At 39.3% G+C, this 22,037-nt stretch overlaps 1 protein-coding gene across 6 annotated transcripts in view; it reads left to right on the top strand.

Moving 5' to 3' along the window:
- Nucleotides 1–22,037, top strand: part of LOC140458136 (voltage-dependent calcium channel subunit alpha-2/delta-4-like) — a 491,615-nt gene that overhangs the window by 203,157 nt on the left and 266,421 nt on the right. For all 6 annotated transcript variants that reach the window (XM_072552257.1, XM_072552261.1, XM_072552258.1 and 3 more), the window contains 2 exons: nucleotides 2,897–2,990; nucleotides 4,489–4,584. In XM_072552257.1, coding sequence (XP_072408358.1) covers nucleotides 2,897–2,990; nucleotides 4,489–4,584 — 190 coding nt within the window. The remainder of the gene's footprint in view (nucleotides 1–2,896; nucleotides 2,991–4,488; nucleotides 4,585–22,037) is intronic.

Raw genomic sequence — 22,037 nt, forward strand, 5'->3', positions numbered from 1 at the left:
GCTCCACTTGTGGTGTATAAATTTCCCACCATCCTTGAGTATTGTTGGTCTTGTGGCCCTTGTGAGCTTTTCGCCTCCCCCATTTCTGTTGAGCACTTTTATGCAAGTATTATTGTCTCCACTTTGCCCCCTGAACCCATGACCTTGGAAATGCCCACGCAGTCACTGATCCTACATTCTTCCCATGTAGGAGCCAAAGTTACCATGATCTTCTTGAATTGTCCTACATCTGGCACTCCCAGTTCTCTCCTATTCTCTATGAGATCCCACCTGACTATCTCTAATTGACTCCTGGTACTGTCATCATTTTCTCAGTGATGCAGTACAATGAAGCCCATTCCCAAGACTTGAGGTTGCCTGCGTTCCTCAGGACTACAAGGATTGCTCCTGATGGGTCCTCTGACCATTATTGACCAAATAGCTCCACTATACCTTGACTGACCTACCAGTAGTTGCCAGACTACTTATATTTGACCTGCAGGACTGACTGTGCCCTAATTCCTGTACTGCAAGGACATGTCTCCCTGGTCACTGGCATTATCATGCACCTGGCTGACAGTTGTGGTACCCCCTGATGTTAAAGATTGTTCCTTTGATTTTCACAATATTGCTACCTGGTGTTGTGTGATTTCTGACTTTGCCATGGAAGCTGCCAGGTGTGATGTTGACATGGCATGGTGTTGCACAGCTGACATACCACCCCCTATTGTACTGATAGATTGCCTATTTAGGGCAAATTCACAATTGTCCTTAGAAGGTTGGCCTGCATTCTCCAATGTTTTCAGAATTTCCATGAATTTATAGTCATGCTCCTCCATCACAAGCTCCCTACCACAAGCTGTCGATTCTCCCTCTGAGCTGAAAAGCATAGCAAGCCGCAAAGACTAGAAGCCTGTAACTGAGCACAAAAAGGCCTTATGCTCGAAGAAAACAATATGAGTCATACATAGACTGGTAGCCTGTAACTGAGCTCTCAAGATCATGTGCAGAGGCTAGCAGTCAGTAAGTCAGTGCTGAAGTTAGTGAGTATGTGTTAAGAAAGCAATGTGAAGAACATACAGCAAGCAAATCCAAGCAAATCCAAAGCAAATGAATGCTAAGAAAACAATCTGAGACCCATAAATTGCATCCTGTGCAGAAATTGAGGTGCATTTGTGTATCTGCATAAATAAAGTGTGAGCTTGTCAAAGAATAGGCACGATAATGTGGCAAGTCGATGGTTTGTCAAAGTCAACTTGCATGGATGCAAGGTCAGTTGTGAAGATGGCTTTGGAACATGCAGAGAAGTTGTTGTGAAGCAGTATTCACACAATGGATGAGATCAGCATTTAGCAAGCTGTAGCCATCAGGACCTGCTCTGATTTAAATGGGGAAGCAATGATATAGTGGTAATGCCTTTGTACTTGTAATCCAGAATCCCACAGTAATGTTTTCTGGATATGGGTTTGAATTCTACCTTGGCAGATGGTGAAATTTGAATTTGAATAGAAAAAGCTGGAGCAAAAAGCTAGTCTAATGATAACCATGTAACCACCATCAATTTACTAGTGTACTTTAAGGAAGGAAACCTGCCCTTTTTCTCCTGGTCTAGTCTACATGTAATCCCAGACCTACAGCAATGTTGTTGACTCTTAGCTGAGTAATAAAGATAACATATTATGTTTCAGAGAAAAGACACACCATTGTTGAAAAAGAAACATTGCAGCAAAATGAGTGTGTGGGAGGTTCTTGGACTGTGCTATGGGCTAAGGTTTAAGATTGAAAAGCCCACTAAACCATTGATTTTTCAATATGAAAGAGGTCTTCAAATCATTCCATCATATATTGAGTTTCATCCCTTCAAAGTTATTGTCTGCTCCACATTCCAGCATTCTGCCTTCAATCCCTGGAATTACCTTGCAATACTTCCTTACCTCAGCAATGATCCCCGATAATCTTCCTTGACTTTCATTGAGCCAACCCCCCCAAGACTGACTATGGCCCATCCCCGATCTACTTGGATGGACAGCCCTGACTGCAGATTGAATGGATCTCTGACTGATCCCTATGCAGTTCTCTGACTGATGATTCCCTTACTGGTTGAACTCCACCTGCAGGACTTACTGTGGCCCATTCTATGGACTGCAGTCTTACAGATCTCAGATCCTGAATGTTCCAAGCAGCAGACTGATTGTGTCCAAGCCCTGGACTGATATTGGACACTAGATACCACTCTGACTTTTATGTGGGAATTATCAATATCTCATTTCTATTTGATTGGTGGGACAATGGGAAACTGGCTTATCAATAAAGCAGGATTAGGTGCTAATGGCTAATGTAGGCCAATGGATGCAAATAATTCTCTCATCATTCAATATTAAGATTCTCATCTCGACATTCAAAACTTGGTTGGAGAATTGGATTATTTATTCTCAATGTCAACAATCTCATTTCTGCCGAGCTCACTCTATATTCCCAACTAACACACCAATTCCCACAGGGGCTTGGAAGATTCTGCTCATAACCATTATTTTTTAAATTTTTGGTTAACATAGTTCATCACAGGGTTAAGAAAAGTGTTTGTTTTGCATCTAAATTGTTTATTAATTTGCATTTTACACTCAGAAAGCATAAATGCCGTTTATTTGGCGTATTTATATATTGTTTCACTTCCTGTTCTTTATCAATCAGTCTCATTAGTATCGGTATATTTATGCAACATTGCAAATATCCTTCAAATAGTTGTGAACTATATTTTTCCATGTTGACACAAGTATTTTTAAATCTAGTATGGAGTTCTCTATGTCAATTTGTCAATTTAGATAAGTCTGTTTTTCCGTGTATTTATCTACTTAAATTTGTCTACTATCCCACCTATCTGCTCACATCCATTTTAACTCTTTATTTATTTATGAAGGTGATGAGGAGCTGCTGCAAGAAGTTCTCTTTGATGCTGTAGTAACTGCTCCACTTGAAGCTTACTGGACAGCCATAGCCATGAACATTTCTGAGTAAGTATGACAATTACAAAAAGTTCCATCAATAGTCAAGTATGTTTTAGAACCCCTTTCTGAAAGGATTCAGAAAAGATTTACAAGGATGTTGCCTGGTTTGGAGGGTTTGAGCTATAGGGAGAGGCTAAACAGGCTGGGGCTGTTTTCCCTGGAGTGTCGGAGGCTGAGGGGTGACCTTATGGAGGTTTATAAAATCATGAGGGACATGGATAGCATAAATAGAGAAGGTTTTTTCCCTGGGGTGGGGGAGTCCAGAACTAGAGGGCACAGGTTTAGGGTGAGAGGGAAAAGGTTTAAAAAGGACCTAAGGAGCAACTTTTTAACGCAAAGGGTGGTGTGTGCATAGAATGAGCTGGCAGAGGAAGTGGTGGAGGCTGGTACAGCTACAACACTTGAAAGGCAACTGTATGGGTACATGAATAGGAAGGGTTCAGACAGATATGGGCCAGGGTGCTGACAAATGGGACTAGATTAGGGGGGCTTCTGCTCCATGAATATATTCATTTAGGTGTGTGTTCACTGATTAATTGTTGCTGTAATTTGATTGTATCTGCCAATCTATGAATGTATTTGCCAGCATTCTTGTTATGGAATAGCTTGAGTAATTGCTGACTTATGTTTAATAAATTATTAACTTCTTAGTGTTCCCATTAGATTAATTTGTTTTATCACTTACTGTTCCAATTAATCGTTGGTGCCAACTATTCCATTCCAGATTGTTTTTTTCTTTTTTTTTGAGACATGGGTCTCACTAGCAAGGAGAAAGTGAGGACTGCAGATGCTGGAGATCAGAGTCGAGAGTGTGGTGCTGGAAAAGCACAGCAGGTCAGACAGCATCCGAGAGCAGGAGAATCGACATTTTGGGCAAGAGCCCTTCATCAGGAATCATGATCCTTGTCTGAAGTGCTCTTGTCTGAAACGCTGATTCTCCTGCTCCTCAGATGCTGCCTGACCTGCTGTGCTTTTTTGGCACCCCACTCTTATCACTGGCAAGACCAGTTTCGTTACCCATCTCCAATTGCCCATGGGAAGGAGGCATGAGTCACTTTCTTGAACTACTGTAGGCCATCTAGTGCAGATATACTCACAGTGTACCTACTGCTAAGTTTACCCATGGCTTCATTAATCTATTGATAGTTGATTGCCATATTTTGATTTGTTTGTATGTCTGAAGCTCTGTTAATTCATTAAGTCTTTGATGTCATCATAAATAATAACTTTTATAAAGTATGTAGAATAGAAAAAAAGTGAAAAATATTCATTAAATCTGGAGGTTCTGATTTATGTTTTATATTTACCTTTATAGTTTAGTGGCATAGACCTCCATGATATAATCAGGTTTACTTTGATTTAAGAGCTTGAGCAATTATCCCTTTATTATCTGACATTTGTTGGATGCACTGTGAGGGTAATCCGACTTTTTATCCTGATATTATGCATAGAAAAACATGTATTTTGTCAACTTCATTCTAAAGTTTCTTTGACTGTTTTACAGAAATAATGAAGACGGCATTGAAATGGCTTTCCTGGGCACTCGTGCAGGCTTGATGCGAAGCTACCCCTTTATAGGAAAGGAGAAGAGCTCAAACAAGTAGGTGCAATTTAATCTAATATTGGTATTATCTGAACCGATGTTATTACTGGATAAGTCAGATTCCAGACTGATATCTGGCTTGATAGAGCATATTTTGATTTCATTTTAATGTGATGGTCTCTCACTGAAAGACAAGCATGCAGCATTCCAGATTTTGTTTTAACAATAAAACAGAAGTTTATTATGCAAAACAAATTAAGATAAAATAGAATAAATCAATATTTACTTATCACACAAAAGTTAAAAAAATTTAAACACACCAAAATTGCTTTTTTTTTAACATCTTGATAGATGTAATGTAACTGTGTAACTGTGACTTTAACTCCATTTTAGCTGTTACTTTGACTCCTGAACTAAAGGTGCTGATAGCTTTTGCTAAGAGCTACCATATATCTGAGCTTATATATTCGCCTTCAAGTAACCTCTTCAGAGTTTTATCCCAACACTTCAAGCTTGGAGACAGTACTAACACCTTTCTCTGAGATGATCTAGTTTCATTATATTCTCCCTTTCTCAGCAGTGCTCTTCCTTTCTTGCATCTCTGTACAAGTGCTTCACAGAAATTCCCAAAGCAAAATAAAATTGACTCCAAAATCTCTTCCAACAAGCTAGCAGTGTTTCTCCTAAGTTAAAAATACTCCCTAAGTTTTGACATTTCTAACAAACTTTAAAGCTCAATGGTTCACCCTGCTAAGTCATAAAGTACTTAAGGAGACACAAACCCATTAAGATGCAAACTGTTTTAAAAGAAATCACCATGGTGACATAAATACTTACCAGTTAACTATTAACTTCAGGCATGCAGAAAACAAACACATTATTAACTCAAAATTTAAAACGCAAACTTAAATAAATAATATTTCATATATACGATATGTATAAATCACAAAAATCATATAGCAATATGTGTACTCACATTTCATCCTTCTAAAAGTAAGATAAATTGCAGCAAGGGTTTCATAATTTACTGGAAATTTAACAAAATATGTTTTTTAAGATTAGTTAAGCTTCTCTATTGAGCTTTAAAGCAGTTAATTAAGTATTCAGCTGTTGGCAACACTTGCAACTTTACATTTCAGGCATTACTTGATTAGCATTAAATGAAAAAGCCTTCTGTATTTGCTATGTATAACAAAATTGTAAAAGGATATCTATTTACGTCTACCTTTTTTTAATCATCATTTCCAAGGACAGGAAATAGCCTCTGTTAATATTTGATTAAGGTAGTGATAAATTTGCTGTAGACCCATATGGATATAACTGGGAGAGGATATCAGTCAGATTTCCCTTTCCTCCCACACAATCTAACATCTGTTGTTCTTTATTAGGGATGCAGTAAAAATTGTCATGGATTTTCTACAGCTTAAGTATTTGTATCCCTGATCCCCTCCTACATGCCATGATTCAAAAGGGTGCTTAAATTTTGACTGGCAGTCTCCTTAAAGCTTTTACAATTATCTTGCCATAACTTTACAATTAACAGCAAAGACTTTTAATTCTGTCAGAAGTTTAAAAAATATACCAAACTGCTTCTTTATTTATTTGATTCCCATGTGGTTCCATGATTGCTATCTGCTGCTTGTCACAATACAAGCACTATCAATTTAATTATGACAAGGGATATCCTCTATTATGCAAACTAATGACTCTTGTCTATTTCCTCCTTCAGTATTGCAAAATATAATGAGATCCATGTCAGGTCTTGTGTTATTGTGGAACCAACCATAATCTTCCACTGCCTCTGCATACTGAGGAAGAATTGCTGTGTAAACAATCAAAGTCTCCACAATAGTGATGCTGCACAGGATTTTGTATTACCTTGTTTAATGAAAGGCCTTCCAGAAGCGCAACTGAAGAACAAGCAAATGGGATTTCAAAGAAGACAAATTAGACAATATCTGATAAATATTGCCTTCTCCAAACTATAAATAAAAGTGCAACTGTCCCTTGTACATTTTACTCTGATGCATTCATGCATTTTCCCTTTAACCATCTAACCTTGCTAAGTAAAATTCTTGCAAAAATATGAAACAAAATAGCCTAAGAGTGCAAACTCTTCTGAACACAGAACTTTCCTTCTGTGTTTTTAATGGCCTCATTAGTATTTACATTAAGTGCTTCTTTCTCTTAATGGATGCACTAATATTTACTAAATATTCCATTTTAAAGTATGCATCACTATTCATAAAAAATCCTTTTTCACGGTGTGTTCCATCCTGGTGCCCCTTCATGGCGTTTTTAGTTCTTTTCAGCTTTTTCATTTGAATGCTACCTGAGGCAGAGGAACATAAGATGATTAACTGCAATATGGCATTGTGTGGCTTTTGTTGTAATTAGGTCTGAAAGACTTAACATTTAGTTAACTTCAGTAAATATCACTCAGTAATGAGGACTTGGCCAGCGTAAAAAAAGAGTTTGTAGGAGATAGGACTGATGTAAATGTGCTCCTCACCATAAGGTCGATCATATGGAATCTGTAAATAATTACAGTAATGCGACACACCTCAGTGCTTACTAAACAAGACTCTTCCAGTGAGGCCAAAAGGTGGATATCCTAATTTATACTAGAGCACTTCAGACTTATTGAAAGCCACACACACAATGGTGGCAACATTATGGCAATACACAACACAGATGAAGAATGAAGCCAATGATACAAAGCATTTCCGACCAGATAGATGTTATGCAGGGATAAAAGAAACCTGCAGGTGTAAGGTAGAGCTCACATTATGAAGCAGTGCTCTATGGGAGTGGTCCTGACTCTGAGTTAAACCGGTGAGTCAACCAGATGGTGAGGATTCCATGAGTCATAGCCAAACATCCTGAATTGCACAGTAATTCAGTCTGCAAGAACTGTAATTTTAAAAGAAAAGTTGCAAATCCAATTGGGCATCACCGCCATAATGCCTGGATATCATGAGGCAGGGCTGTATCGATGAAACTAAGTGGGCCACAGGAGAACATTTGTATAGTGGAGGGTGTAGTTGGGATTGGAGAACTGGAAAAATTGCTAACTAAAATACTTGAAGGAGTTAAGTTTGAATAATTTAAAGAAACACGTAGTCTGGTCTGAGTAAAGACTTTTTTTAGGAAACGACTATCCACACAAAGAGATGAATGAGGGATGACAGTCTCTTTGGAGGTTACTCCCAATGTTTTCCTTGAGAAAGTCAATGACCCAGACAAAACATTTACATCAATGGGCATCTCATCAATTTCAATTGAGGCACTGGAGCATGTGTCACATTATTGTCTTTTATAGAATTTTGCTTGAAAAATACTGATTACAGCTGATAGAAGTTCAGCTAAATGGTCCAATGGGCCTTGTACTTAACTGCTCAAGGTGCTCTACAAGAAATTCTCCAACATAAGGGACGTAAGTTACTAGAAAATCTTTATGTACTGCAAAATCAAAATGTCACTCTTGAAGTGATTTGTATTGAACTCAATCTCTTTCAATAGTTGAAAGAGGTTAAACAACAAAAGTAAAAGCCAGTAGAAAATTTTGTGTACTCATGTTAGAGCTTAAAGAAAAAATAAAATCTTTCAAGATTAATTAGGTTTTACACTATCAAAGAAATGTAAAAAGATGACTTTCGTGGTCAAGATTAAATGTTTCCCATTGCTATCAAACAGAAAGAAGTTCATATTTCAAATTACAACAAAGCTCAAGATGAAGTTCAAGCAAAAAAGCAACATGTAAGAGGTTGTATAGTGATAGACAGACAATTAAATCTGCAACTAAATGGAGTCAGACTGCATTACAATGCATAGCTCTTTATGGCAAATGCAAGTCTGACATTAGACACTGAGGTGATTAGAAGGGACAATTTCAACCAAAATACCCAATGTCCTTATCTTACAAGAATCTCCAAAGGTAACAAATTCCACATGATTCAAATTGAAATGTGGTGCACACAACTCCATGGAGGATAATTAAGAAGAGGCAACAAATGTGCAAAGATCTAAGATATTGCAAAAATAAATCAACTGCTTCAGCTAGGACTACAACAGCTAGAAAGAAAAGACAGACATTCCCAAGTGCTTTGCAAAAGAAATAAAAAATGTTCAAGAAAGAACTGCAGAATTCAGACCAGCAGGAAGATAATTCAAGTCTCTATCCATCAAACTAACATTGTTCCAAATTTGCAGGGAACATGTTTAAGGAGAATATTGGAATTTCCAGATCATCTGAATTTGTAAAGTCAAATACCTGGGTTGCAAATGGAGATGGGAAAGATGGATAGAAGTAATAATCAATATGCAAACAACTGTATAACAATACAATACTTAAGAGGGAAAAATACTTGTGTGGGTGTTGTATTTGGATTTGAGAGGGTTCAGAAGGTGTATACTTGATTGAGTGCAACAAGCATCATCCACTGTGATGATGTGAAAGGAATTTGTAAAGAGATAAAAATGAGATTATAAGCAATAGATCTGGGGATAGTGTTCTCTTAACATCCTCCATATTAATATATATGCAATACATTTCATATTCTTTTCTCAACAAGACTCTTATAGCTAAACTGGAAAGGTAGACATTCAATTTCCATACTAAATCAAATTGCGCTTGAAGGAACACACATGCAACAAGTAGCCCAAATCTCATGGCCTTGGAGTCCAGTGACAACCACTAAGTTAGCTTATCAAGTGGAATAACAATGTGGTTTACAACCTCCTACTTCTTTGATCAAATATCTGAGGTCGCCAATTGGAAAGTTCAAGAGGTGTTATCAAGAGCAAACTCACTCCTTGTGAACACACATTTTTAAATCTCCTGTTCTACACAGTCACTATCTGATGTTCATTATTGTTCCAACAATTCAGTCCAAGAACTGTAACTGGATCCTGGATGTGACATACAGTCCCCGTTTAACTTGGGATAGTTCTAGCTGTCCAGCAATGGGCATCATGACAACAAAGGGGCAATAGACCTAGTCCTGTTTTTGGACAGTTCAACCCCATTACTGACTTGAAGGAGTGTAAAAGTTAGGTACCATGATTTTATACAAAAGTAGGTATGGTGTGATGCTGATGGAGGAAAGCAACAAGATTAATTGATCCAAGAGCAAAATGCAGTAGATGCTGGAAAACTAAATAAAAACAGAATGTTTTTGACATATCAAAGATCAGGTTGTATTTGCGAAGAAAGTAATAACAACAATAACCAGAGGTTTCTAAGGGCAGGGTTGGGAGATGGGAAGACATCGGTGGGCAAGGAGGTAGGAGTGACAAAGGGGTTATCCATTGCGGAAAATGCCCTAGGAAGGCCATTCAAATCTGGTCGTCTCCCAATGACATGAGAGGGTGGGTGCTCCTTTTCTGGATGGGCCACCCAAACATCAATTGTGACACCATGGCAATAACAACTCTCTCTATCTATGGCCAATCTAGTAAACCTCAGCCCAAACCTTCACATTGATGCTGTATTGTTGAAGTTAGTTCATTTATTCATTTGTGGTTATTATGCTGGACCCAAAGCCTTTTATTTAAAATTATTTTTTGAATAGTTCAGTGCACAAATATTTTATTTGCCTGTAACTTTTGGCCAATAAATACTGGAATAGTCAGTGATGCCCAAATCCCATGAAAAAAAAGTATCTAAAGTTGCATTCTTTGTGTGAAGGGCTCTGTCTCTGAAGCTTAACTTGTATTTATTCATTTGTCGAGTTTATTAGTACCCAGTGGTTTGCTTCCTGTGAAGCTAAATTGAATGTATTGAAGGTGGATTGATTAAAGCCTGCTGACTGCACTTCTTGATTTAATTCTTGGCTGCAGTGTTCCTCAGAGTTACTGTTGAAACGTGTTGAGGTCAGATTGACGTAGTCGTTTAATTATGGACTGATGTATTTAATTATCATGTGAAGTCCTACTTTTCCCAATTTATCTAGAATCATCCAAAGTGCATCAACTGTATTAATGGTAATTTATCTTCTGTACAAAGGATGAATATTTCCTACAGTCGTGTATAAAGGCACCGTATAGAGATCTGTGGTACCTATTTACCATTCATATTTTGGATACTTACGTAGGTAACTGGATTATATTAGTTCTCTCTGCAGAATGTAATTGGATTTTGTTCTATACATTTCTAGGTTAATTACCTCCTGCTAATTTCCAGCCACTGTGAGGTTCTCTGACTGTACAGACCAGAGATACCTTCATGGTCACTAACAATAGTGATCCATCTCAGATAAATTCAGATAAAATTCAAATATTTAATCCTGAGCTGTTGTGTCTCTAGTCAAAGTTGTGCATCTGGATGTCTGAAACATTTGCTACTACGTTTATCCTAATCAGCATCTCTGCTGAAATGTCATATTATAACTGAACTTCTGTGTTTAATGTAAAATGACATTTTATTGCTATGAATTTTTGGCCAGAGGGCTGTGGATACCCAGTGTTTGGATAATCAATGCTCCAAGCAATGGATTTTCAAACTCAAGGGATATAGGAAGGGCTCTGAGGAAGGATTACTTGATCTAAAACATTAATTCTGATTTCTCTTTGCAGATGCTACCAGACCTGCTGAACTTTTCCAGCAATTTCTGTTCATGTGTCAAAGGATCTGTTGGGAAAGTGAAGTTAGGTGAAAGGTGAACCAAGATTTTATTGTGGATAGTCTCGAGGGGCCATCTGGCCTACTCTTGTTCCTATTTCTTATGTTTTCATTAATAGCAAGTTTCTAAAGAATGGATAAGAACAGCTCCAGAATGAAAGGAGTGCAGAAATTTAGACATTTGTTTTTGCTTGTGAAATCTAAACTTGACACGTTGGATTGAATAATTTTTGGTTCTATATGAGTTGCAACAGGCATTTTGAAGAATTTTTCATTCAGGCCTAGTGAGATTTCTTACTGTAACCTAGTAAACTCACCTTATTAACTACTTAGTACCTTCTAATTTTGGTTGCACCTTACACGTGCCATTCCCAAAACAACTCTCATCTCAGCAGATAGCTGCCGAAAGACTGGCATACCTTGCTTCCACGCCATCTTTAAAAGGTCACTGTGTAACCAGACCAGCCTTGACAATCCAGTGTTACTCCTCAACTGCAACAAAATGGTACAACAGCCAAAAACCAATGCTGCCTATGGCACATGGCAGCATGGTTGACACTCCCTTGCATACACAAACTCACCCTCTCAGTTGCTGTATATCCACCAGGCCTCACATTTCTTTAGCTGAATCCCATTCAAACACCTTCTCTAAATCACCATTACTGTGCTTCCAATGCCCACTGAGCAGCTTGTCATTGTCCAGTAGGGAACATCACATGCAAGTGAATAATTGCACAATTCTAAACAGAAGCTATTATACAGTCACTGAAAGTGAACTCAATCAAAATGAATAAAGGCTGCAGTTTGCCCTCACAATGCAAACCAATTGCTGGCATCATGACCAAAAACTATTTTACACTCCATGATGGTTCACCAAACCCAACTGTACTCTACTATAACAAGGTGCCAATCACAGCCTGTCTGCCTTGTAGCACTTGATGCTGATGAGCTCTGTCACATCTAAAGAGACCTTGCTCCTCTTAAATATATTATCCTCCTTCTTGGAAGACTGCTCCCATTCCACCAGTTCCTCAGTATCTATCATATTACCTCATTGCCTGCTGCAATTGTGTAGAGAACAGCATGCCAGGATGGTATGACATGCTGTCTGGACTATACTAAAGTACCTTTCTAGCACCACTCCCAAACCAATCCAAGCAGGGGAACAATACCAAAAAGAGTTCTGTTGTCCAATCCCACCTTGGTCCTGGTTACAGACTGTGAACCAACTTAGTGAAGGTGTCATGCCAGCTGAGTGTCCAAAACATTACATTAACAAAAGTGCCTGTTGCGCTGTGACCCCCTTCCCATTGCAGGCCCACTTCAATCATTCAAATGATAATTGTATTCAGTAGAGTCTACTATCATAATAACCTTAGATATGACATAGTGATGTTCCCCTTATTCCACAGCAACCATGTAAATTCCTCAAGTGATGGGACACTTATGGCCAGCATTTACCTACTTTTAAGACTGCATTGAAATGGCAATGTTAGATTTGCAAGTACCAATTTACAATGCACCTTTGTCCAACATTTGAAGCCTAAACACGTTCACTCCATTACATTGCAAATAAGTGAAAAAATGTTTGCAAATGGAAGGTAATTGGATTTTGCAAATGTGTATTTCATGTATTTGCCTCTGTAATGTAGATATGGATCTTGTGCTTTCATCTATCAAACTGATTCTGATTTCAAAATCCTTTGCAGTGTCCCAGCCATTTGCAGTTGCAGGGAGCATCTAGAGAATGGCAAGAGATATTTGGCATTGCTTCTCATAGTGGAACTGTTAGCAACAGGTTCTGAGCTCCTCCTGGTCATGACGTATCTCCCCCCTTCATGCACATGTGTGCATATGCATACACGCATGCACATTCACGCATACACATCCATGTCCCCTCCAACTTGCCCTGCCCTGATGTTCAATTTCTACGATTACACTGAACTTTGCCTCTTCTCTCCTCTCCACTCTAAGCACCATCATTATATTGTAATGATGCCCACTCTGTTCCTCTACATTCCCTCTGTGGATGCTTTGGTGGTTGTCACTGCCAAAAACACGTCTTTCCAAAGCCTGCCATGCCCTCCACTTTTGTTCCACCTATATCCCATTCACCTTGAGTTTCCTCTGTTTCTATCCTTGCCCTCATCTCTACACATCTCTCTGCTTTGTACCACCTGTTTTGACAACAATTGCCCCACTGCCCCAATCAAAAGTTGATTGCAGTAGGCTGTTCACAGGTAAAGGGATGACTGAGAAGTAGGCGGTCTTCAAAGTGTGATAACGAGAATTCAGAGGCACTATATTCCTGTTAGCATGATAGGCAAGGTTGGTAAGATTAGGGAACAATGGATAAATAAAGATATTGAGGTTCTAGTCAAGAATAAGAAAAATCATATATTAGATATCGACAACTAGGATCAACTGAATGTCTTAAAGAGTAAAGAAGTGTAGAGACTTTTTAAAGGTGGAGATCAGGAAGGCAAATTGGGGATATGAGATAACCTTAAGGATAATCCAAAAAGATCCTACAATACATTAAGAGCAAGAGAGCAATTAGAGGAAAAATAGGACTCCTAATAGATCAATGAGGCCACCTTTGTGTTGAACCTCAGGAGGTGGGAGAGATATTAAATAAATATTTTATGTCAGTTTTTACTGTTGAGAAAAAAAATGGTGGCTAGAGAACTCAGGGAATTAAATATTGATATTTTTAAAACAGTTTGCATTAAAGAAGCAGAAGTGCTGGAGATCTTTGAAAACATAAAGGTGGATAAATCTTGGAGACCTGATCAAGCATATCCCAGGAAGTTGTGAGAAGTTAGGGCAGAAATTGCAGGGCTCCTAGCAGAAATATTTGTATTATCAATAAACATGGGTGAAGTACAGGAGAACTGGAAGGTGGCTTATGATGTCCCATTGTTTAAGAAAGGCTGTAAGGAGAAGCCTGGAAACTGTAGACCTGTGAGTCTGACATCGGTGGTGAGTACATTGTTGGAGGTGTTTCTGAAAGGTAGAATTTATAACCATTTGGAGAGGCAAGGATTGATTAAGGGTAGTCAGCACAGTTTTGTGTGAGGAAAATCATATCTCACTAACTTGATTGAGTTTTTAATGGTGCAACCAAAAGATCAATGAGGGCAGAGCAGTACATATTGTTTACTTGGACTTTAGTAAAAATTGGCTTTACGGCAGGAGACAGAGAGTGGTGATGGAGGGTTGTCTTTCAGACTGGAAGCCTGCTACCAGCAATGTTCCATAGGAATTGGTACTGGGTCCACTTTTGTTTGTTATTTTTATAAATGATTTTATAATAGAATATAGGAAACATGGTTAGTAAGTTTGCAGATGACACCAAAATTGGTGGTACAGTGGACAATGAAGATTACAAAACAATTTTGATCAATTGGGTCAATGGGCTAAGGAATGGCAAAAGGAGTTTAATTTGAATAAATGTGAGGTATTGCATTTTGGTAAAACAAACAAGGGCATGGCTCATACAATTAATGGTAGGGTCCTGGGTAGTGTTTGTAGAATGGAGTGACTTTGGGGTTCAGGTACAAACATTCTTTGAAATTTGCATCACAGATAAGCAGGGTGGCTAAGAAGATGTTTAGCACACTTGCCTTCATTGCTCAGACATTTGAGTACGGAGTTGGACATCATATTGAGGACATTGGCAAGGCCTCTTCTGGTGTAGTTCTGGTCACCCTATTATAGGAAGGATATTATTAAACTAGAGCGGGTTCAGAAAAGATTTACCAGAATGTTGCTGAGAATGGAAGGTTTGCGATATAAAAATAAACTGGAAAGGCTGGGACATTTTTCACTGGAGCACAGGAGGTTGAGGGGTGACCTTATTGAGGCTTATACAATCATGAGTGGCATTGATAAGATGAATGACAAGGGTATTTTCCTTCGAGTGGGGGAGTTCAAAAGTAGGGAACATATTTTTAAGGTGAGAGAAGAAAAATTTAAAAAGGACATGATGGGCAATGTTTTTACACAAGAGTAGTTTGTGTGTGGAATGAACTGCCAGAAAAAGTGATGGGTACAGATACAGTTAAAACATTTAAAAGACATTTCGATAAGTACATGAATAGCAAAGGTTTAGACGGATATTGGCAAAGCATAGGCAGGTGGGACTAGTTTGGGAAATTGGTTGCCATGGATTGGTTGGACTGAAGGGTCTGTTTCCATGCTGTATCACTCTATGCCAACTTCTCCCCACTTCACAACAACGATCAATGAATAGACATCACGGTATGTGCTCCAGGCGTCTATCAGCCCCTAAATATGACTGACCACACCCCTGACTGCTGTCTTTGCAGCTCCGCAATGAATGATATGCAGTTCCCCTGACTGCTTATGATGAGTCCATAGGACTCACCATTGTAACTCCAGACTGTATTCGGATTTATCTCCTGAGTGTGAGCATTTCTAGTGGACAACTGATGGTGGCCAAACTGTGCCCATGACTGATGGTACTGGGACCTCCTGACAGACAGCACCCAATCTCTCACCACCCCTTGACTGACAACTAGCCTCCACCCACTTCATGACATGGCCATTTTGTTGAATGAATGTGCCGTGTGTTTACCAGACAGGCAGCTGTCACATCCTGTAGATATTAGATTGATGTCTCAGTGTAGTGTGCAGCAAGATGTCTTTCCCCAACTCCCAATCAGATCTTAATTAATAAGTAGCTTACCTCTGTGCCTATGCTTTCAATACGGCAGTACTGATTCAAACAATGAAATGCTGGATAAACTCAGCAGGTCTGGAAGCATCTGAGAAGAAAGAAACATTTTGAGTTCTTCTTCAGAACAACAGCAGTGACATCTGTTGGCTCTGACTGAAGTATTAACTCATTGGAGGCATGGTATGACAAGGCAAGACATGGACTGTGAGTATACAGGGAGGAGAGTAAGAAAGGAAGCGAACATCCCTGAGATGCAGTCTGACCCAATCTGTGAGCTTGGTGCCTGCACTTGAATGCAAAGTGTCCTTATAGCAGCATCCCAATGCAACAGCATTGGAATGCTGCTGAAATGCAACTCTGTGCTTCCTAAGCATCCTACAAGAGGATTGGAAAGGTGTCATGTTGGTCATGAGGCATTGACAGATTTCAGATGCCAATGTCTGTAGATGAGGGGTGCATGTAGCTAGTGCCATTGGATCGTGCCCTGAGATATGTTTGGTACTGAGCAAATATGGAGGCTGCACATAACCAGTAGTGTACTGACGTCACCCAGTTCCTGCTCTATTTCCAATGTCAATAATTCTCAACATCTGACTTGTTCAGCACATTTAGTGCTGAATTAATTATGCAGGTTGTGGTATTAATTAAGCATTTTAAAAGTTACAATAGATTTATAAGCCACTGACTAATGAGAAACTCACCCTTCTATTGTAAACGCACAAAAAACGCACATGGAGTAGCTCACAACATCAAGATGGGCCTTACTGGATTTCTTACACAATTTTGCTACAAATTGCCCCATGCCCCATTGTTGTCAAGCTTTCATAAGATTCTGCCCATAAATTTTGTCAATCTTTTGATCCTGACCTTACTAGACTGGATGGGATTGAAGTTCACAAGGAGGAGGTGTTAGAAATTCTGGAAAGTGTGAAAATAGATAAATCCCCTGGGCCGGATGGTATTTATCCTAGGATTCTCTGGGAAGCCAGGGAGGAGATTGCCGAGCCTTTGGCTTTGATCTTTGTCATCATTATCTACAGGAATAGTACCAGAAGACTGGAGGATAGCAAATGTTGTTCCCTTGTTCAAGAAGGGGAGCCGAGACGGCCCTGGTAATTATAGACCAGTGAGCCTTACATTGGTTGTGGGTAAAGTGTTGGAAAAGGTTATAAGAGATAGGATTTATAATCATCTCAATAGAAATAAGTTGATGAGGGATAGACAACACAGTTTTGTGAAGGGTAGGTCATGCCTCACAAACCTTATTGAGTACTTTGAGAAGATGACCAAACAGTTGGATGAGGGTAAAGCAGTTAATATGGTGTAAGCAGATTTCAGTAAGGCGTTTGATAAGTTTCCCCGTGGCAGCATGGGAGGCATGTGATTAAGGGCGATTTAGCAGTTTGGATCAGAAATTGGCCAGCTGAAAGAAGGCAGAGGGTGGTGGTTGATGGGAAATGTTCATCCTGGAGTTGAGTTATGAGTGGTGTACCACAAAGATCTGTTTTGGGTCCACTGCTGTTTGTCATTTTTATAAATGACCTGGATGAGGGTGTAGAAGGATGAATTAGTAAATTTGCAGATGACACTAAAGTCGGTACAGTTGTGGATAGTGCCGAAGCATGTTGTAGATTACAGAGGGACATAGATAAGCTGCAGAGCTGGGCTGAGAGGTGGCAAATGAAGTTTAATGCAGAAAAATGTGAGGTGATTCACTTTGGAAGGAGTAACAGGAATGCAGAGTACTGGGCGAATGGTAAGGTCCTTGGTCATGTAGATGAGCAGAGAGATCTCAGTGTCCATGTAGATAGATCCTTCAAAGTTGCCACCCAGTTTGATAGGGCTGTTAAGAAGGCATACGGTGTGTAGGTTTTTATTAGTAGAGGGATTGAGTTTCGGAGCCACGAGGTCATGCTGCAGCTGTACAAAACTCTGGTGCAGCTGCACTTGGAGTATTACATGCAGTTCTGGTCACTGCATTATAGGAAGGATGTGCAAGCTTTGGAAAGGGTTCAGAGGAGATTTGTTAGGATGTTGCCTGGTGTGGAGGAAGGTCTTATGAGGAAAGGCTGAGGGACTTGAGGCTACTTTCATTTGAGAGAAGAAGGTTGAGAGGTGACATAATTGAGACATATAAAATAATCAGAGGGTGAGATTGGGTGGACAGGGAGAGACCTTTTTCCTGGATGGTGATGGCTAGTGCAAAGGGCATTGCTTCAAATTGAGGGGTGATAGATATAGGACAGATGTCAGAAGTAGTTTCTTTACTCAGAGAGTAGTAGGGACGTGGAATGCACTGCCTACAACAGTTGTGAACTCACCAACTTTACAGGCATTTAAATGGTCATTGGATAAGCATATGGACAAGAACAGAATAGTGTAGGTTAGATGGGCTTCAGATTGGTTTCACAGGCAGCGCAACATCGAGGGACGAAGGGCCTGTACTGCGCTGTAATATTCCAAGTTCTATGTTCTATGTTCTATAAATTGTTAAGGAAATCTTAAGATCTTTATAGATCTCTTTGCATGTGCTCTATCCTTACTAATTATTTATGGCATGACAAATGTTATTGTGAACAAAGACTCCAGTAATGAGACAGTTTCTACAAAGTTTAGGATAGTAAATCTAATTATTATCTAGGTGTGTAACTAATCAAGCTGAACTTATTGTCTTGATTCCTTATCTTGAAACTATCTTGCTTCTCTGAACTTACAATGTGGCAATGAAAATAATCTACAGGCATGAATTAATTTTGCACCTCAGAAGAACTACTGTAAACAGTGCAGTCAGTTAAATTATACCCTGACATTATTAAACCCTAAATCATCCTGGGAGTGAACAGCTCTAACCATTTCATTATTTCTAGCTGCCATATCAATCCCCAACCATTTATATGTAAAAGCAAAGCAAAAACCTTAATCACATGAGATTAGTCTAAATGCTAACCCTGTATAGGTATATATTCATGAATAGCTTACGTAACAATATTAAATATTCTGAACCTCAACTCCTATTCTAGAATTTCATTATAACAATGGCTCCATCTGCAGGATACATGATAAAAACTCAGAAAAAATCCCAACAATGGTAATGATTTGGATGACTGTTGATATTTCCCACAAAAGGCTTTGTCTTTCAACCTAAACAGAAATGTATAAAAATGTCTGTATATGCATATGTTGTGACAATGGTATTGGAAGGAACCCAATTCAGCAAACCTAGAAATATGAACAGTTGAGGTGCTGTGTAGAACCCACAATGAACCATTGGATATAAAGATTGCAGAGACCATTAAAAACAGGGGGTTCTTTGACATACTATTTCACTTGCACATTTTTTAACCCTCTCTCTGCTTATATCTCGTCTCCTTCCACCAAGCATAAACACATATACATATATACCTAACCTTAATACAGGGAATTTAGTTAACAGGACATTATAGACAATATGACAATAGACAGTAGGTGCGGGAGTAGGCCATTCTGTCCTTCGAGCCTGCTCCATGATTCATTATGATCTTGGCTGATCATCCTCAATCAGTATCCTGTTCCTGTCTTATTTCCATAACCCTTGATTCCACTATCCTTGAGAGCTCTATCCAACTCTTTCTTCAACGAATCCAGAGACTGGGCCTCCACTGCCGTCTGGGGCAGAGCATTCCACACACCCACCACTCTCTGGGTGAAGAAGTTTCTCCTCATCTCTGTCCTAAATGGCCTACCCCTTATTTTTAAGCTGTGTCCTCTGGTTTGGGACTCACCCATCAGCAGAAACACGCTTCCTGCCTCCAGAGTGTCCAATCCTTTAATAATCTTATACGTCTCAATCAGATCCCCTCTCAGTCTTCTAAACTCAAGGGTATACAAGCCCAGTCGCTCCAATCTTTCAACATAAGATAGTCCCGCCATTCCAGGAATTGACCTCGTGAACCTAAGCTGCACTCCCTCAATAGCCAGAATGTCTTTCCTCAAATTTGAAGACCAGAACTGCACACAATATTCCAGGTGCAGTCTCACCAGGACCCTGTACATTCTCTTTGCATTATATAGGAGTGAGAGCTCCATGCGATCTTTGAGAATATTTGTAGCTCAGGTTGAAGTTCAGCTTGTAAGTTTGCTTGCTGAGCTGGCAGGTTTGTTCCCAGATGTTTCATTACAATGTGAGGTAACATTATCAGTGAGCCTCCAGTGAAGCGTTGGTGTTCTGTCATGCTTTCAATTTATGGGTCTTGGGTCTCTTAAGGTGGTGATATCATTTCTGGTTCTTTTCCTCAAAAATTGGTAAATGGGGTCCAATTCGATGTGTTTATTGCTGGAATTCTAGTTGACTTTACTGCATAGTCAAGAAGAACAGGTACCCGGTAAACACAGTCTGCTGATTCTTAAACAACAAACACAAACAAGTAGACACGACACGCCCAGACATTCCAGCCACACTAACACACATCAAAGACATCTCAGAGATGACTACCAGACTACTCCGACCCCTTGGTATCATGGTAGCCCACAAACCTACCAACACACTGAAACAGCAATTGATGAACCGAAAGGACCCTGTACCAACAACCAGCAAATCAAATGTCATTCACAAAATAACATACAAAGACTGTAACAAACACTACATTGGACAGACAAGCAGAAAACTAACCACCAGGATACACAGACACCAACTAGCCACCAAAAGACATGACCCACTCTCACTAGTATCCTTACATACGGATGAGGAAGGACACCTCTTCGACTGGAACAATACATCCATCCTAGGACAAGCTAAACAGAGGCATGCACGGGAATTCATAGAGGCCTAGCATTCAAAGTGGAACTCCATCAATAAACACATCAATTTGGACCCCATTTACCCACCTCTGAGGATAAGAACTGTAAATAATATCACCCACCTTAACAGACCAAGATACACAAATAGAAAGTGGGTCAGAACACCAACACTTCACCAGAGGGTCACTGATGATGTTATCTAGCATGGTGACAAAATGTCTGAACAAACCTACCAGCTCAGCAAGCAAACTTACAAATTGTTAAATCCATTTCAATTATGCCTCTGTTTATGGTGACCATTCAGTTTAAGATAACTAAAACTCCACATTTAACTCTTCACCTCCTATTATTATACATCTCACATGCAGTGTTTCCCCAGCAATAACTGGTTTGATTACTTTACCAAGAAGGCTGACTATGTGTTCTTTTCATTTTCACTGGTATACCACTTTATTGCGTAGGAAGCTGGACACATGTCCAAATCACTCTGCTTGGACACTTCCATTCACATCCCAAAATTTGCCTGATTCACAAGCAGACAATTTGTACACAAATCTCTTCCCCTTATTGTACTTGGAATTTTACTACGTCTCACGTCATTACTGCAAGAGTTCGGACACATTACATCCATCCATCAGATATTTTGATAAAGAATGAGCTTTACGATTAGAGATATTTCTAGGATCAATGTGCTATCAGTCCTACAGGTTATATAATGAAGTTCAATCCTGTGAGAATGACATTATGCAGGAGCTGTAATGTTCAGAATGTGGAGTGTTCCATTATGAATACAATGTGTTCAGTAATTGAGTATTTTAGGGGTAGATATTAGCCTTGCCACTCCCACAAACATGCTCATTCTTTCTCAGTGGGCAAGGGTCAGTCATGTTGTTAAAATTGCAGTTAAAGTCTTCCTGCTGCATTCAAAACTATGACTATATTGCGGTATCAGGCTTTTATAAGTAATTATCATTTAGAATGCACAAGAAGTCAGAATTAGTGCAATTCAGTTTGGAGGGTTTGTGGGGCTGGTGAATATTACAAGAATTAGGAGAGATTTGCAAATGAGGATAACAATTTTAAAGTCAAGATGTTGTTTGACTGGGAGCCAATGTAAGATAACGAGCACAGGAGCAATAGAGGATTGAGTATAGTGGGAGATAAGAAATAGGTAAGAGAGTTTAGGATGACCTCAAGTTTACTGATAGTAGGAAGCTTGAATGAGATTTTCCTCAGCAAATGAGCAAGCACAAGGGCTATGTCGCGTAATGCTACAGAGTTGGAAATAGATGGCGCAGATCTGAGGTTGGAAGCTCAGTGTGGGATCAAATATAGCACCAGTCAATGAATAGACTGGCTTAATACTTCATCTGTTAAAGGAGTAGTGCTCCAAAAGCTTGTGATTTCAAA

This window comes from Chiloscyllium punctatum, chromosome 32 (genome assembly GCF_047496795.1).
Source record: "Chiloscyllium punctatum isolate Juve2018m chromosome 32, sChiPun1.3, whole genome shotgun sequence".
NCBI classification, from domain to species: Eukaryota; Metazoa; Chordata; class Chondrichthyes; order Orectolobiformes; family Hemiscylliidae; genus Chiloscyllium; species Chiloscyllium punctatum.